The sequence below is a fragment of the Monopterus albus genome, unplaced genomic scaffold, assembly GCF_001952655.1.
Source record: "Monopterus albus unplaced genomic scaffold, M_albus_1.0 scaffold7.1, whole genome shotgun sequence".
NCBI lineage: Eukaryota > Metazoa > Chordata > Actinopteri > Synbranchiformes > Synbranchidae > Monopterus > Monopterus albus.
The window spans coordinates 4068143-4086636 of NW_018127887.1; the positions used below are offsets into that span (position 1 = coordinate 4068143).

Genomic DNA, 18494 nt, shown 5'->3' on the forward strand with positions numbered 1-18494 from the left:
ATATGCTAATGTGCTTTCACGGGCCCGATTATAATGATAAAGGTGTATTTACTCAAGAAAAGCACTTTATTCTTTTCTTTCTAAAAGTCACATACACCCAGCATACAGTATGTAGCATTATGTCCTTAGATATCCCAGTTGAAGGCAAAACCTAACAATGCGTGACTTTTAAATTTGGCCTAATTGCTGAGTTAAACAGGAATACAACAGGATTTACATGCCATTCATCACAGGTTTCAAAACATTAAGCAGTCAACAGGTTTACATTTATTTATTATACTGTATTGTAATAATGTGCTGGATGTACAACTACAAACAGGATTTTATAAAACAGCAATGTCTGGAACAGTTTTTATTTCAATAACACATGTCTAATAAATAAGTCACACAAGGAAAACACACTTAAGACATACTGGTGTGTATTTTTAAAAATAAAATCATAAGAAAATCCACTTCAGTGATCTCAGTCTTAATACATATACACAACAAGAACATTTCTTTGCACAGTGAAAACCAGGAGGACCTTCTTTGTAATATGGGATTCACCCTCACTATGCTTTATTCAGTTACTTGTAGACAGTCAAAACAATTAAATACAACATTAATTTTCTACATTGTAATCATAGTCAATAACTTTGGCCTTAGAAATATCTTTACGTATGCTAAAGCACATTAAATCAGATTCCACTTATATATTACATTTTTACTTGTATGCTTGTCATAATGCAGCTTTCGTGATGTCTCCCGTCAAAAAATACTGTAAGAAACTGTTGAAATATGTAGGATGGAATTTGATTCAGCTATAACACTAATACATTTAAAGTTAATATTTTACTGTTTTCCATCCCATCCTATCATTACTGTCTAATATTTTTTTAAAAGCCTTGGCTTATGTATTTGATCAAATGTTAACTTTGGTGAGAATTTCAGGATGTCTGGCGACACATTAGACACAAAGTAAGTAGTACTGTATGTATTGTAAACTGTACGGACCACATCCCTGAATGTCATTTTTAGTTTCAGACTTCTACATTGTCAAGGGTCATTCAAGGTCAGACAAGCGCTCTTCATCGTTTTCAGTCATGTCAAGCTGCAGAGCAGCTGGTTTTACTGTCAGCATCAGAGGCACTTGGTCATTCAGATTCATTGCATCGTCTTTAAGGAAGTGAGACCTGCAAGAGGTGAAAAACCAGGACATTTCAGTTAATGCATCATACCAGTCATTTCACTGATTTTTGGAGCTCAAAATAAACACAGCTCACTGTTGGAGCCGTGAAGAGACGTGTTGGTCACTGTGGCTGTTGCTGTTTGTTGCTTTGTTCTCCTGTACTTCATTTCTGGTGCTTCTGTTAACACCCTCCTTATCGAATCCTGGCAGTGACACCTCATCCACTGCCGTCTACAAAGGAGATAAACCAAAAATCAGACTATTACCACAGTTCAAACTGCTGTAATCAGGAAGCTGCAGTTGTTTGAAAGACGTACTACAGCACATCCTCTCACCTGTAAGCCAGCTTTTAGAACAGTCCCGAAAGCCAGACTGGAGGACACATTTTTCATCAGTGATGGACTCCTGCAGTAACAAAAGTTACAGAATTCCAGAATAGACAAGCTTATCAATACCTTGTATCTATTCCACCAATTGCAAAATGGTAAACAGAAAAGATCTGAAAAGTCAGAATGATCAGGACAGGACCTTGTTATTAGCCTTAAAACTGTGGCAATAGTTATTCCAGTTCTATTTATCATTGCTTTATTAAGACCTATATTTAAGAGACAAATGTGTGCAATATTATAGATGCAATAGGGAACTTATTTTGGCCTATATGTGACATGTGCAGCAGACAGGAAAGGACTGTTTATTTCTGATAACATAGTGTCAAAACAGATTTAAGGCTTAACATGTCTTTTGAAGGAAAATATTAAATTTCATCTGGGCAGATCATTTTTTTCTGTCTTCATTATGTGCTTTATTTCTCACAGTAATGCCAGTTTGCAAAGATTTATTTGAATGTTAAACTCCCTCCCTACATTTCACAAAACAGTTAATGTGTTAAAACCCAGAGGAGGCAGAAGGTTTTTAATTCTGAAGCAAAGACAGGAAAGCCCCCTATCTTTGCTTCAGCACTTTTTTCGAATTAAATTATATCATTTTCTGTTATTGTAAGTATTAAAATTCCTGAACTATCATTATGTGATGTATTCAGATACCCTGATGTCAGTGGTATGATAAATAGGAAGCGATCTACTGTACTGCACCCTGTGATCTTCTGTGATCTCCTCTTCTGGTACTCCACCTCATCCACCGTCCACACAGCGCCTTTCACATTCTCCACACGCAAAAAACACTTGTGCAGGCTGAGGTTGTGGCGCACTGCGTTCTGATCCAGAGAAAGAGTGGAGGAGATATTACAGAATACAAGCTGCATACAGTAAATCAGGTATGACACACATACTGGGATCACAGAGTTGATCGTCTACAGGCGTGGTACCTTCCAAGTGGCGGTGTTGCGTCTGAAATAAGCAAACGTCCGTGTGAACCAGTTGTATATCTCATTGAGTGTTAGTTGCATATCTGATGCTTCCATAATGGCCTGTAGATGGAGAAGAAAAAACCTAGCACATCACAAAAACAAATTAAGGCCCAACTGTTTCACCTTTTATCCGAGGAAGAAGAGTGAAGTAATCATTTCATCAATAAAATGTTTTTTTATTTTAATCTTATACATCAGAGAACTGGCACTTACTAGCACAGATAAATATTTGGCATTAGGGACCAGAGAATACAAAGCTCGTAAAACTAAAAGTCACACAGTAGAAACCCTTGGATGGTGAAAAGCAAATTACAAAAGTAGTTTACAAAGAGATGTATGTACCTGTCGTATCAGTGTTGCATAGGTGAAAGGTGGTCTGACATCACTGTTTTTGTAGAGTTCATATTCATTTTCTGAAACAAAACAAAGTCAGTGGAAAGTGGGGTAGAAATTGTGCAGTCGGCTTCTGTATTTATTTGCTGTGAACATAATGTTAACATGACCACAGTATTTAGTTTACCTGAAGACAGCGAATATACCAGAGGGTAGTGACGACACCTCATGACCCCAGCACATGATGTATGAGTGGGTGACTCTTCCTCACACCCCTGGTATGGAGCACTGACAGGGGCCAGAGGTTGGGGGAACACTTGGGCTGAGGCTGATGGGCTACATGAGGGCAGGTTGTTGGTGAGGGCAACTGAGCGGAGCTGAGAGTGACACAAGTCCAGTTAACAAAGGAACGAGTGGAATGAAAGGACTGACAGAAACAAAACAGAGGGAGATTTTCAACAGAGTGTAACAGAACAATTTGATTCGCCTCTTTAGAGACGATTCCACTAATACTGCAAGAAGAAGGAAACCAATTATTGTTAATTATAGGGTGAAATTGTTTGGTGAGTGTTGTGATTATGGTAGAAGATTAACAAATGATTAGCTTCCACTTTATCAGAGCATCTCTGCTGTATGAAAACATAATGGTGGCTGTACAATAAAAGAAAAGGAAATTCTCAGGATGCACACAATGCAGTGAGTTTGAAAGTTTATGTAAACAGGCTCACAATGGAAAAACCTTTTAAGGAAATGCATATGCAGTCTGATCTGGTATCATTTCTCTGGACAGCTTCAAATTTTTCAGACCATCTCATGCAGGGAACCTCTGAGCCATGATTTTTGTTCCTAAGAAAATACCACCATATTTTTGCAACTCATCCAACTGTAAAAACTCACAAGGTCAATAACAGGCTGGAAGTATCTTCATCAGTGCTGGAGAAGATGAGGTTGCAGCCGATCATGTTATTTTCACTCTCCACCACACATTTGGTGTTTTGCTTACAGGTCTGAAATGCTCTAGTTTATGGCTCATTTACTCTTTCTTTGTTCACACAGCTATTACTGCACACTATGTACCTGTGGACCATTTGGGTCAGCAGCTGTATCAGGCTGTGGCGACTGTAGACTCATGAGTGCAGAGAGCGACTGAGCCTCTAAAGACGGCAGATGCAGGTGAGCCATCATTGCTCGCAGACGCTCCTGTTCTTTTCTGAGCTGTTAGATGAAAGGAGGAGGAACACAGATTAATAAACTGGAAGGCTATGAGCCAAGCAGTTAGAAAAGTACAGTTTCCTTAGCACAGAACAGGTTTGCATGGCCACTAGCATTCATTTCAGCAGCAGTTCTGTTGTTGGGCTCATGCCTACCTGAAGTTCAAGCTGCTGGACCACCTGCATTTGAACTCTGCACTGGGCTGTGCTTCTGTCATCCAGAGAATGTTCGCTGCCAATGTGCCTGAAACACACACAGGTGCATTAATAAAAATCCTCCATCAAAAATAAGTCATTTAACATTGAGCATCAGAAACTGGTCCCCGAGATCATTTGTTGATCTTTCACAGAGATAGACGCTGTTGGTGAGGAGAAAATGAAATCCATGAGGATGGTGTTAAAACCTACTGGATAAAATGGCTGAAGTTTTCACAGACCGCTTCACATCCAGGCCAGTTACACACACCGTGACTGTAGAGAGTGTGTGTGGCGGCACGATCATCTTTACTGTCACCAAACAAGGAGGGAAAGAAGGACAAATTATTGTCATGATTAAAAACCACACCAGCCTGTACAAAACAAACAAAATAAGAGCAAATAAAGCAGATATGTGTGTTTTATTTTCTTTTTAGGTGGCAGTAAATGACAGAGCTGGAGAGGGACACAGAAAAATAAATGGAAAACTGTTTACTTTTGATTAGGGACATGTAGTCATGTAAACTTTTTCTTTGCTGAAGCACTGCAGCAAAGATAAAGTGCAACACAAAGCAGATAAAAAAAATAAAATAATTCCCCAAGGGGAATTAAAAGTGAAGTTTAGCAGTTAAACAAACACCTCCCCACCTGCACCTTAAATGGAAGAAAATGTCTACTGATGACTGGTCTTTGATGTGGAACATTTCAGTTCTTGTAAATTGTTTACAGCACGAACAGACAGATCTCACCACTCTGTCCTGTGAGGAGAAGACCGCTGGTCACCGCACTGTCTCCCTGGTACTTGTGTTGACATTATGTTGTTAGCAGAGGAGTTGGGGTTGCCCTTTACTGTGGTTTCGTCTTCAGTTGTTCTGTTTGTGAGCTCTTTCCAGATCTGCTGCATCTCTGCAGGGCTGAAACCAGCTAACACAAAAATATACGGTACAGTGTGAACTTTAAAACCATAAAATATGTTGATTTATGATGATCAAACATCCCTAAGAATTGGGGTTATAACTCATAAATGTTAAATTTGGTATCATTGCCTTTTTTTGCAGTTTGCTGTATAGTGCAGGGCACTTTTCTGCTCATGCATGCACATTTTTGTTTACTGTACAGGGATACAGTTACAGCTGGAATATGGGTAAGGATGTATTTTCTACTTTTAGATTTCACTTTCATCATCATCCTTTTGAGTTTAGTACAGTTATATAACTGAATGTACTGTAAAATCAACAAGAAACAATTCTTCCAGTGTGTAGGTCTCTGTTACAAAATCCTGCAAGATGCTTGTCCATGTTTGCCTATTTTTGTGCTTTTCTGCTATAATACAACAAAATATATTACTGTCAACTCAGTCTAAAATTTGTACTCATGCTCTCAATTCCAAGACTGAAAACACAAAGAAACTGAAACTGCTGACATTGTCATTGTTATCAATAGTTGCTGTTCCGAAGAGGGTGGAGAAATGGAAGAAATGGGAAACTAAATGAAAGAAGGAAAGGAGTGACCTGGAGAGAGGGCAGGAGAGGACAGGACTGGTCTCTGCACCCAGAGGAGCTGCTGCTGCTGCAGCTGGAGCAGCTGCTGAAAGACGAGCTGCTGTGAAGGGAGCTGAGGAACAGGGACGGAAAAGACATTTCACAGCAGAGTGAGGTAGCATCCATGTGAACCTCTGCTCACATTCTCCATTATTCTGCTAGTTGCCCAGGTATTGACCCAGTGGGGCATCTGTAATGCCATCATTTAGCTTCCCCCGATGTTCAGAGTTCTAACTTTGAAACCCACTCCATCAATAGCCCAGCTAAAAAGGCCAGAAAACATTGTTAAATAACTACTTACCTCTTTGATTTTCTTGCTGGGTTTCTGTTGAAGCAGTTGCAAGTGAATCTGTTGTTGTTGCTTCTTGTAAATCTCTTTCAGATGTTGCTAAAAAACAGTGATGGAGCATTACTATACAAACATATACCTCCAAACTACAAAACTAAAATTACTGACAATAAAAATATGTTTTGTGCCCATTGAGTTTCTTCACCATGCTTCAAAAGACAGGACAGCAACAAGAACAATGGCAAGCGTGACAAGTGATTTTATTTACACTTCATTTTTATTCACTGTTTATTCCAACTAAGCTAATTGGCAAACCAACGCACATGTGTCCAACATTATGTTGCTTTTTTAGTTACAGGATTTCAGTCCAAAAATATTTGTATGCCCAGACAAGCTCAGACTTTATTCTGTGCAGGTGCATTCCAGTGAACCAGAGTGCTGTGCACCTGCCTTAGAGCTGGATACCTGCTGAAAGAGAAGGGCTTGCTTCTGGTGGATCAGAGCCTGAAGCTGACTGGGGGACATGAGCTGCTGCACCTGCTGAGGAGCCATCAGAGCCAGAAAGACCTTCAGGAAGAAGAGAGAAGGTAAGAGGACACGTATGTGAGACAGACGGCAAGTGTCAGGTGTTAAACAATAATAACCATCGAATGAGAATCTTTCCAATCCAATTACAAACAGTGCTGTCAACCTTTTGTCAACATCATCATGGTGGATTGTGTCATTGACCCTAAATGAGATGGGAGATAGGCAGACCAGTTAATTAGCAACACAATTACATGGTTGTTGTAACTCCTAATAGAAGTGTATGGGTATTAATAAAGGCAAACATGCACAGAATAATAACCGATGTGCAGTGTGACTGAATGAGTGACAAATAGCAGAGTGATTGACTCCTTCTGCAGTCAGACAGGGGTGGCAGCAGTTGTCATGACTGTGTTCAGAAACAACAAAAGGCACTTACACATTGAACAATGCGTTACAAATGATGGCAAAACATGGGGTACTACTGTTCATTGTTAGGAAAACAGTTTATTTCAACCGTGTTTGACCAGACTGGACTCACACTCTGGCAGAAAGGCAATGCTGCTTATCTTAACTGAAAATAATTTTTAAAAAGTATCCAGTGGCAGTGCCAGCAGTCTCTTTACTATGGACAGCGCCTATGTTTGTGTATTAAGTCTGTAACAATAAGTCTGTAATCTCTGAGTTGAAGCCCACTACAAGTACAGGTTTAGAAAGTGAATTAAGAGAAAAGAACAGAACAAAACAAGATGAGCAAGCTGACCGAAGGAAAACGTGCTGACCAGATCTTTATTATCTTGGTTGTTTCACTTATCCCCACAATAAAGATTCCCAGGAATGGAACTGTGATAGATGGACATAAAATTGCATTGAGCCATACTTATTTGCCTGTCACTTACATATGTTTGACCCAGATCTGTGGACAGTTATTCCCCCTGCCTCTTTCTGACAAACTTATATGAATGAAGGACGAACAGAGTTCTACGTGTCAACCCTGAACTCGGATCAGGTCTCATATGAAATCCCTGCCACTGTCAACAGAGGCGCAGGCTCCAGGTCTGGTGTCCTGTCAGAGGATGTCCACTTTGGAGGTGATGTGCGGTATTTCTCCTGACATCTGCCTAAGACTGTTCTATTTCCTGCTTATGGAGAGGAGGACGAAGAGATGAAGGAGGATGAGGAGTAGGAGGAGGAGGATGATACCTGTTTACAGTGGAGACTCTGCCAGTTCTCACCACTCACTCCACTGCAGGAGTCCCCATTAGCTATTCTCTCTCCTGCACCATTGTCTGTGTGGCTGAGCAGGCTGCTGGCTGGGGTTTGACGGGCTGCCGTGGGACTGAGAGGAGACTCAGGCATCCCAGCTCAGGTCCTAGAAGAGAACAGTCATCACTAAATAAGCTCCAAAACCAAAACACTGTAGATTTCACTATCACTGCTGCATTACACCCTCATGGCTTGGCACTAAACATGTAGCAAGAAAGAAAAGTTATTTGTCAATTTTAAAAATACCAAAAATGATGCATTAAGGCTGCTGATTAATGGGTAATTAAAAAATAAATACAGCCAAAAAAAAAAAAAAAAAAAAGAAAGCACACTTGAATAAATAATGCAATGCTCCACATGCAAACAAATTCTATCAATGCAATTTGCAGAATCGTAGTAGGATAAAAGCACATCATTTCAGTGTAATGTGCATTTTAAAAAAATACAATTTCTGGACATTAATATCATCCAGACCTCATGGACATGCATCATAAATGATCTGTTCTAAAATTAAGGTGTATACATGTATTTACAATACATACAGAAATTTGGCCATGGAAATGACAGCTATGGTAAAATACCAGTTTAATTTCAGATAATCACTTGAATCAAATCAAAAAATTGATCCACACAAATCTGTGATATTTGCTACAGAATATAGTAATTAAATTTATTTGTGCCTTCTTATGTGCCGGGCATGAAAATCCATCAATGCTCACTTGGAGTCAAAACAAACTTTTTATCACATGCACTAAGCGATCTGTAGTGCATCGAGTAGAAACTATGAAGAAAAACATAGCCCACACATATGCACAAGAGATATAAATACAATCTATTACCCCTAAAACTGAGCAGTAAGAGGAGTTTAGGTATTTAGTACTAAAAGCAGATAATGAATAAGATCTGATCACATGTAGAAAGTTTTCTGATACCTCTGTTTCTGTCAGAATAGTATCAAAGCTACATACCGTTAAGATGAAGAGTTGAATTCAGAGCAACCTGCGAGAGTTGATGTCTACAAGTCAAGCCGTTTGCAGTGAGGATGGGAGAGAACTGATGGAGTTGTGTGTTCACCTGAGGAGGAGGAGTCACAGCGTCAGCCAGTGAATCACACTGTACATCAGATACAGATATAGATATTCTTTAGGATTAAAAGGGTTTAAAAGTAACAGTGCTAGCCTGGCGAGTGCCTCTACATTTGTAATGACAATTTTCTGCCTTTGTCAAAGGGTCTTATGCAAATTTGCACACATCAATAAACATCATTTCTACTGTACATTGCAGTAATGTAAAAATAAAATGGATATTGGATAACATGATAAATAGACAAACATGATTTTGTGATTTCCAATTGCCTGTTTAACTGTAAGGGTGCATTTTGTAGTCATTACTTTTCTTTATAATCCACTAATGACAAACTCAAGCATCATTTATTGTCTTTCGTGGTTAAAATAAAGGGTTCTTTTTTGAGAAAAGACAAGTGTAGGTGTCTAAGAGTTGTGAACAACAAAAAGAGCTGTGCAGCTACATGACTGTCACATCACAGAGCGTCTGTACTTTTCTTTTAATAGCATATCAGAACATCTATTAAAAACAAAGGAGTATTTTAATTTGGACTGTTGTTAAATGCACTGTGTAAAAGTTCAGCACAGCTACGCTGACAAAAAACAGGAGTGATAATGTTACATTTCTGCACAGTCACCTATTCAAGATTTGAACTATATTCATTCAGTGTTTTTAGCATTTGTCATACTCCAGTGGTTGTTTTGTATAATAAAGATATTCCAAAATGCTGGACATTGAGATATGATGAAAGTAAGTGACTGTTGAGCACAGAGGCCAACAGGAGCCTGTCTCTGTCATCATACATGATACTGTATCTTAAAGAAGGACAGACCTCAGAGTCGTCAATGAGTGATTTGTAGATACTGTTACTAAAGCAACTTTCTGCCACCTACTGGATTAATTTCTGCCCTCCAGTGTTTATTGGACAGAAAAGGTAATGTAAAGAGAAACACTTCCCATGTATTCTCCATGTTGCTCTACTTTTCACTGTAATGCTTCAAGGGTGCAATTCAAATCTGAACTTTTTAAGGCAAAGGTTTTAACTTCGATGTTAGGAAATATACACTGGCAAGCAGGTAACCTGAAGAGCTGCACTTGTGCTGTCATGAACCTGCTGTCATGCCACTCTCTCTCTCATGCCTTTCAGTAGTGGGTCATTCACATCTCAGGCATGCAGCCCGGTGGTCAGGGGTTGACTGTCATGCCCTCTCTCAGGTGTAGCTGTATATGAGACTTGCTGGCTGTCGGGAGAATAGTAACGCCTCGGAGCAGCCCACACTGACACTCCAAGGTTTTTAACAAGCTTCAGCCAAGTCCAAAGAATTTATCTGGCACCTTCTTGGTTCCTGCAGAGGACACTGTGGCTTCAGCCAACCCAACAGTCTGCTCTCAGAGAATCTGCCCAGAAAGCAGCTGCTCTCCAACCAAGCCAGACATCCAGTCACCTGCTCCCTCTCCCTCCTCCCTCTGGCCTTTCTGTGCCTGCTGAAGTTCTGCTGCTGGAGGTCTCTCAATGAACCTGGTGGACACCACAGTAATGGCCCTGACTGTCCTAACAAAGGCTCACCTTCACAAAGCAGTCGTTCACCGATAAGTATCAAACATTGTTCCTTCATCCCGGACCCTGACTACTCAGGTAGGGGAACTGTTTCTGCATTTGTCTGTAGGGATTGTCTGAAGAGTCCATTGTGTTATCTGGAGGATGGCCTGGGTCTCACAGCAGCTTTCATTGTTGCGTTTTTCTTCTGCTCTCCTCTGTCTTAGATACATTTGGGAGGTCACATTCTTTTTCTTTCATGTATGAAGTGTCTGTTAAATGTTGTCTTGTTCTTCCTTTCTCTGTATTCATTGCTTATTAATGAAATGTAACGTATCCTGTCTGTATCAAGTCCCACATGCTCTGACAGTTTGGTTCTTTTCTGCTGGACAAAACACTAGCCTAAGCATGTTTTTATCCAGCTAGTGGGCGGTGGGGTGGGGGACTCATTCACCAATGATAACATCCTTACTCATTGTTAAAATATGCATTTTATTTGCTTATTTGCTCATTAAGTTTAAGAACTACATAACTGCTTTGGTCATGGCTTTGGCTGGACATGCCACTTTGTCACATCTGTGAGATAAACACAGGAAATGCTACAAGCCGAATGCATAACTGTGAACGGTGTAATTCTCCTATCCACAGATAAATCTTGATATGGGATAAGCAGATAATGGTTATGTCTCACATACTGTCCGCCTTTAGTAGTTACTGCACCATGAGAGAACCAATGATTTAAATTATTTTGGAGACCTAAATAATATATAAAGGTCATTTGCTCTGTTTTAGTTCTCATGTTACCGTCTGTGGGCCAAAAGCAACAAAACACAAAGAGCTGCCATGGTAATCTCATGCTTGTTGTACAAATAGCATTGTAACTCACCAGGGAGTATGGTTACATAAGGAGGGTTACTTTCAGGTGTTGGGGTAGTTTTACAGTAAGAAAATTAAGTAATTACCTTTCTATATTCTAAATTCTATTACTCAAATGCTCTGGTTCAAAGAGGATGACATTTTCTCCTCCTAAGCTTAGACTGCTGTGCATAGTCCCCCTGGTCTATTTATAGTGTTGGTCCTTGCAACAATGTCATTTGTAACTCGACTCCATCTGTTAAGTCAGAGCATGTTGAATGTCAGATGCCAGAAAGAGAAGCAGTGTAGTTCATTTCCTGCAGACTCTTTCACAGAGAGCCTCATGGAGTTTGTGGAAGAACCAAGACCTTCAGGGCCCTGTAACCTCTTAGAAGTGCCAGGCCTCAGCTCCTCGGACTTGGACGATGATGAGGGTGACGTGGTCATCGGTATCAGGCCCAAATCTTCTCCTCTTCCACGGAGAAAGAGCTCTGTCAGTGATGAGGACTCAGAGCCCGAGCCACCCTTGAGTGGCTCAAGGAGAGTGTCATTTGCAGATGCCATAGGCCTCAGTTTGGTGCAAGTGAAGGAGTTTGACATGTGGGATACACCCAAGCTGCCAATGTATGACTTTTCTGGGGGTGAAGAGGCAGAGGAATACTTCCTGTCCCCTCTCACTTTCACCCTTCCATTGTCTACTGAGGAGCTGTCCGTCAAAGTCCGGGACCAGAAGGTAGAGTTGGAGACAATCGAGTTGCTTCCCGGGACCACAATACTAAAAGGAGTGATCCGTGTCCTCAACATCTCCTTCATGAAGGCTGTATATGTCCGAACCACTTTGGACACCTGGGCCAGCCACTTTGACCTACTGACAGAGTATATCCCTGGTTCCAGTGATGGTCTGATGGACTGTTTCTCATTTAAGCTCACTTTAGTGCCTCCGTTCGGGGAACAGGGAGCCAGAGTTGACTTTTGCCTGCGGTATGAGACCCCTGTGGGGACATTCTGGGCTAACAATAACAACAGGAACTATGTGCTTGTCTGTCACCGGGGAATAAAGAAGGACAAAGAGAACCCACAGAAGGAAAATGTGAACAAGAAAAGTTGCCTCAAGGCTGCGAGGTGAGGATATAAAGTTTTACTGATAAGGATTTTATAAGATACCAACAGATGATGTTTTAGACACAGTTCAGTATATTCATCGAATTCTGTATATAAAGCAAAGCATAAACTAGCCAGGCAGATGCATTTTGATATAGACTATGTGAAGTCAATATTTTCCTGTAAGGTACAGGGCGTTGTGCAACCAACCCAAGCTGTTTGTCCATGAGAAGATAGTTAAAGACCTTTTTAGAAATCTAATATGTATGCACCTCACACTGTCAATGCCATCAAAAATATTTGAAGAATTTTCAATGAAAAGGATGTAATGTATTTCAACACTGCCCCCTCATGTGGCTTGTTGATTGTGACAGAGACAGACACATAAATGAAGTCTGACTGATCACAATTTTATTAATTCACAGTCAGAACATCTCCTCTGTGGAAAACAGTTCAGCAATGGAAGCTTCTTCTGAGGGAAATATTTCAACAGGTGAATATATATTTTGTTGAATTATAAATTAAGAATATAAATGAGAAGTTAAAACAAATGGCTGTAGTAGTGCAGCTACAATATAAATGTAAAATGTCTCTTTTTTTCCAGTGGTGTCAAAACAGGGAGAGGAAATGAATACTATGAAAGCCAAGCAAATCTCTGATGATCAGTCAGGAACATCAGAAGAAAATGAACAGAAATTACGGGTGAGCAAAAAGGAAAATAATAATAATACATTATTATCATTATTATTATTATAATGGAATAACAATTCAGTTTAAATACCCACTGTCTCTATTGTCTTCAGATTTTCTAGTTGCCAAATATTCAGGCTTTAAAGGACAATGCAGTATGAAACGTACATTTGTGCTTGTAACATGATTTCATTTTCAGGTGAAGTTAGTTTAATATTGTTCTGATTTATTATTATTCTATTAATACTATTAGCCTAAATCTTTCTCATTAGACACCTCATTTTTTATTGTACACCTATATGTTCAGCTATGCCTTATTTTCAAGCGTGGATTGACAGGTTTGATGTATTATTAGCTAAGAAAGGAAGCTTAAACACACCACGGTGTGTTTACAAGCAGGGACAGAAAACTTAACATGACTCCAGTGCACTTTCTCAAAGCATGTCACATGACTGCAGCTTGAGTAGCACTAGTGTGACATACTGTGCAGCTAAAGGACACTTAGTTCATGCTGTTTGCACTGCCTCGCTGTCTGAAGCAATGTTATTCTTTTACATTTAATCAAAACTGTAGTCAATGATGATATTTAATCTGAGCATGTCACAGTGTGACATGCAGCCTTCATTGTCACCCCACTTTTAAACCTGCATAACTATTGTGTGAGCAAACTGAAATTAATCTACCTGTGTTGTTGATGGACAGAATGAGGACAGATGGAACAGTAGCAAGAGAAGTCACAGAAAAGCTGCACGGATGGCTCGAGTGAGGGACTACTTTGCTCAGAGAGATGGAGCAGGGATTGAAACTGATAGAGATGAATCAACTCCGGAACAAGCAGCACAAAAAGAAAACCCAGCAGAAAAGAACTCAGATATGCAATCACTTTCTGAGGTGAGCAGCAAATTACATGGTTTTCACTTTCTTTCGGAATCTCTGGAAACATGCAGCAAACCATGCCTTGATGTTCAACATGAAACATCACGAGCACGTGACTACACATCTGACAATGAGAAATCTGAGAACAATTTGTCTGATTCTGCTACATTAACAGAAAGTGAGAGTGCCACAGACACCCAACTGAATTCAAATGATGAGCCTGCTTCTGCAGAACAGCAAAATAACAAGTCTCTCTCTGAAGCTGAGGAGGGAAATCAGATACATGGCATGATAGATGAATGTACTAGTAACATGAGAGCTGAACCAGCTGTCAGTGTTGTTAGGCAGACCAACACCTTCACATCTGGAACTGTGGTGGCTCCATTGTATCAGCAGGTGTTTGGCAGAGTGGAAAGTGAAAATCAGATCATTGGTGACTGGGGAAATCCTGCATGGGCTTCACTAAATTATAGAAACGTAACTCATAGTAATCATAACACTGAAAGAAGAGAGACTGGCTCCAAAGATAGAAGTAACAGTGACAGAGCCCAGGAACGTGTGATTAAGACTCAGGAATCAAAACAAGAATACTTAGATAATGCTCCGAATAGTCCCCCCATTGAAACTGAAGAAGAGACAAGTCCAAGTGTGACAGCAGTTGACACCCTGGAACATACAGACACCCTGCAGGATCCAGCCGAAAATAGACATTCAGACCAGAAATGCACAAATACATATGAAGTTCCAAACTCTATTTCTGGAGATGCAGAAGTGCAGCCACACACTGGAAACTATATGGATTTGTTGAATGCATTTGTATCCGAAGGGTGTTTATATCTCCAAGGAAAAGTACATGAAGACAGTCTGACCTGTGACACCCAAAATCAAGCTATGGCAGAAGCCACACAGGATCAACTGGCAGAGCATAAATGTTCACAAATGAAAACTACTGCAGATGAAACGCTTGTACAAAGTAAAACACAAGACATCATGGCCATACAAGACACACTATTTCTACCACTTCAACCTCCCCAGAGTCTACCAGAGTGTGTTAGTGATGAGACCAGCAGCAGTGGAGGAAATGGGTTGAACAAAGACGACACTGGCCAAACAGTTACTATATCAACACCCACTGGTTTTATAGAGGAGGATAACCATGACCATGTAAATAACTGTGTTTCTAATGAAACTGTGGAGGGAAAGGATTTCACAACACCTAAGACATCTTGGGACACTCAAGAAAAAATTAAAAATGTGGAGGAACAAACTCTGTTGATGCACAGTTCATATGAAGATAAAACACAAGACTCAGCTAAAATTGAAGTTGCTGATGAGGTAGCTGAGTCAGTGACAAAAGCAAATCACATACATGGTGACGTGTTTGCAGAGTTCAGAGATAAAGACGCTTTACAAAATGAACCAGTTAGTGTGTCAGAAAAACTAGAGCATCATGAGATGGAAGCAACTTCCTCAAAATCTGAGGATTTTAGTTTAGCTGAACTTACTAAATTAAAAAACTGGGAAGTGGTGGTGGAAGAGGAGGAGAAGAATATATTGACAGATGAAGAAGAAAGCAGGGCAATAGGTTTTAAAGCACAGGACACCAAAAAAGAGGGGACAGATCAGTGGGGACAGCTGGAGGATGCAGAGACAGAGTCAGCTTTTGAAAACAAGGATATAAAAGAGAGGGGGAAAGAGAAAACAGAAGAAGAATTAGTGGAAATGATCACAGCTACAGGAGAGAAAGAGAAAAAAGATGAAGATACAGGTGATTTGGAGAATGAGCAGAGTATTGGAGAGCAATACATTGGGGAGATTGTGGCTGGAAAAGACAGAGAAGATACCGCGAAAGAATTAGAATATGTTCAAGTCACACCGATGGAAACAACTGCAGAGGAAGAGCCAGCTGAGGAGATTAAAGTAGAGGATAGAAAGGTACATGAGGAGATGAAGTTAGTGAAAGAAAACCACTTTAAAGAGATGCCAGATGCCAGCACTGAAAAGACAAATGTCCAAGGTGAAGAGGAGATAGAGGCAGAAGAAGAAATGAAAATATACTTGAATGATGAAGATGAAGCAGGTGTGGACTGGGAGGATCATGTAAAGCCAAGGGGCGAAAATGAACAAGAGGCAAATCCAGATTACAAGCAAAAAACTCTACCTGATGAAGCAGGAGAGGCAGAGATTGCAGATGCAAGCTCAGAGGGGGTGAAATTAGAGGGCATGGAAGATGAAGTGAGGTGTTTTGAAAATAGGTTAGACACTACACCAAACAAGACTGAAGATGGTTTATCTGCTCTGGTGAACAATGTGCACGACAAAACAGCAAATGACAGAGAAAATACAGGAGGGCAAAATGTACACGTCCCAACAGGCATGCAATTTTATAAAGAGGACTTTCAGTGCAACAGCATTGTTACCCATGACCAATCAAATGCTGAGAAACAGTTCGCTGCTGTAGAGGGATGTTCATGCACTGCAACAAATGAACCTGAAAGTGACCAAATAAGCCACGACAGTACTTCAGCGGAGTCTGACTCAGACGATGAGATGGAGCTGTACATGCATTGTCTGAGGGCTGTTCACACTGGTGCACAGGCCCATAAAGACATGAGCAAAGATGCAGAGTTTCCTATGAGCAAAGTGTTTTCTGTAAGCAGAAGCAAACTGCCGTCCATGCCCATGCCTTCCATCAGTGAGTCTCTGGATGAAGAACAACATCTCAGCTGCCTTCCAGACAATCATGAAGACATGGAGGCAGCAGATCCCCGGCCCACGGCTGCAGCTCTGTCACTATCAAGTGGACAGAAAAGCATCGATAGAAACGTTTCATGGTGGGAAGAACCATTTTCCTTCAGCAATATATCCAAGACACTGTTATATGCCACCATGTTAGTGGTATTTTTAGCTGTAGCATACCACTATGATTTTCTTGCCTGTTTTGGGCTCTATTTAATATCAGTGGTTTGGCTCTGCTGTCAAGGAGAGAGGCCACCGGTTAAGAATAACAGAATAGGTTGAGTTTAACTGTTAAAAGAAAAAGAAAGAAAACATCTGTTTTAGTTAAGATAAAATAATTAACATGGACTTCAGTGGTGTGTGAGTGTAGATGACACTGACGTGATACTCAGTGGTTTGTTTTTTTTAGGTTTAGGAGATTTGAAGCACTCTTTCTGTTTTGCTACATATTATCATACCAATTATATTTTCATAATTAGTAATGGTCTGTGTAAAAGAATGGAATCATTATATAAAAACAGTGGATAATAATGGGCATTGATTTAAAGTATATTTGACACACATCAGAACAAAAGCTGTATTTTCCCTATGGGAGGATATTAACTCTCTGTTGTCAAGAGTATGAACCAATTTTCGTTACTGTACATTAAACATAGTGTTGTGGACCACTTCACACTGATCACAGTTCTGCAGTGTTAATGCATTTTTGAGGAGTAAGTAAAGCTCACCAGTGTGTTGTGGCTATGAATACCACCTAAAATCTTAGTATTTTGTAGGTTACATTATTTTTTCATAAGTCTGGATTGAATAAATAATAATATAAACTAATTATTAACTGTGTCCAATGACCTTTTATCACTATTTGGGTTCACAGCTGATGAACAATAGTAGGCTCTGCTCAGAGGGAATAACTGTAGAAGCAGTTTTAATTTGAATCTCCATTACAGTATATAGCATGTTAGAGGTCTGCAGTCATACCCAGAAACTTTATAAGAACACAGAAACTGGATTCTGACCTGACAGCTTGGATTCTTATTTGTGCTTGTCTTATTTGTTTTAACTGTTGTTATCTGGTCAAATTAGGTATCTTGTTATCACCAGTTATCAGTTTTTTAACATAAAGCTGAACAATATGAACATTGACCTTCTTTTATACTATTTAGATGACAAGTATAGGGTTTTCAAAGTGCAGCATGGAAATCTGGATTTACACATGAACACACATCTCCTGGGACAGATTATGGGGCAAAGGTTTTTAGGGAAAATGTATTATCTTGTCCTTCCTTTCAAATCTTTCTCTGGGAAAGAATGACAAACTTCATTCCGAGACAACATTGTTCCAAAAAAGAAGAAAAACCATTTGCATTTTTTTTGCCTTTAGTGTCAGTCCACAATAATAAATCTGGTAAAGCAAACTGCTCTTCTGACAGTTTTCAATGTTTGTAGTAGTTGAGTGGCTAGTTATGTAATCCTACATCTAGTAAATAAATGGTGTCAGACCAAGTCACTATACTACTACTAGCTATACTTCCTGCTTCCTGTTTGAACTTTGCCTTTTAGCTATGTTTTCAACCGAACACAGCTGCAGGCCACAGTAATGTACTTGCCAGGGGAATCCAGGCCAGTCTGCAGTGAGAATTATCACTGTCTTTTTAAAGATGACCTGTGATGGATTGGTGACCTGTCCAGGGTGTACCCCGCCTTCGCCCGATTGTCGACCGGGATTGGCTCCAGCGC

General features: G+C 40.1%; 2 protein-coding genes across 2 annotated transcripts; one reads left to right on the forward strand and one right to left on the reverse strand.

The window, feature by feature from the left end:
• Positions 1-399: 399 nt before the first annotated feature.
• Positions 400-8964, reverse strand: LOC109974388 (forkhead box protein P2-like). The gene is made up of 16 exons (XM_020624571.1): positions 8863-8964; positions 7832-8000; positions 6569-6670; positions 6116-6202; positions 5785-5887; positions 5023-5197; positions 4487-4585; positions 4235-4322; positions 3945-4082; positions 3055-3244; positions 2877-2947; positions 2493-2594; positions 2260-2381; positions 1504-1573; positions 1263-1399; positions 400-1172 (listed from the first exon to the last, which is right to left on the reverse strand). The coding sequence occupies exons 2-16, from the start codon at positions 7985-7987 to the stop codon at positions 1043-1045; spliced, it is 1770 nt and encodes a 589-aa protein (XP_020480227.1). The 5' UTR covers positions 7988-8000; positions 8863-8964; the 3' UTR covers positions 400-1042.
• A 2673-nt stretch (positions 8965-11637) lies between these two features.
• LOC109973117 (protein phosphatase 1 regulatory subunit 3A-like) lies at positions 11638-12477 on the forward strand. The gene has a single exon (XM_020622465.1). The coding sequence runs from the start codon at positions 11695-11697 to the stop codon at positions 12475-12477; it is 783 nt and encodes a 260-aa protein (XP_020478121.1). The 5' UTR covers positions 11638-11694.
• Positions 12478-18494: the final 6017 nt, after the last annotated feature.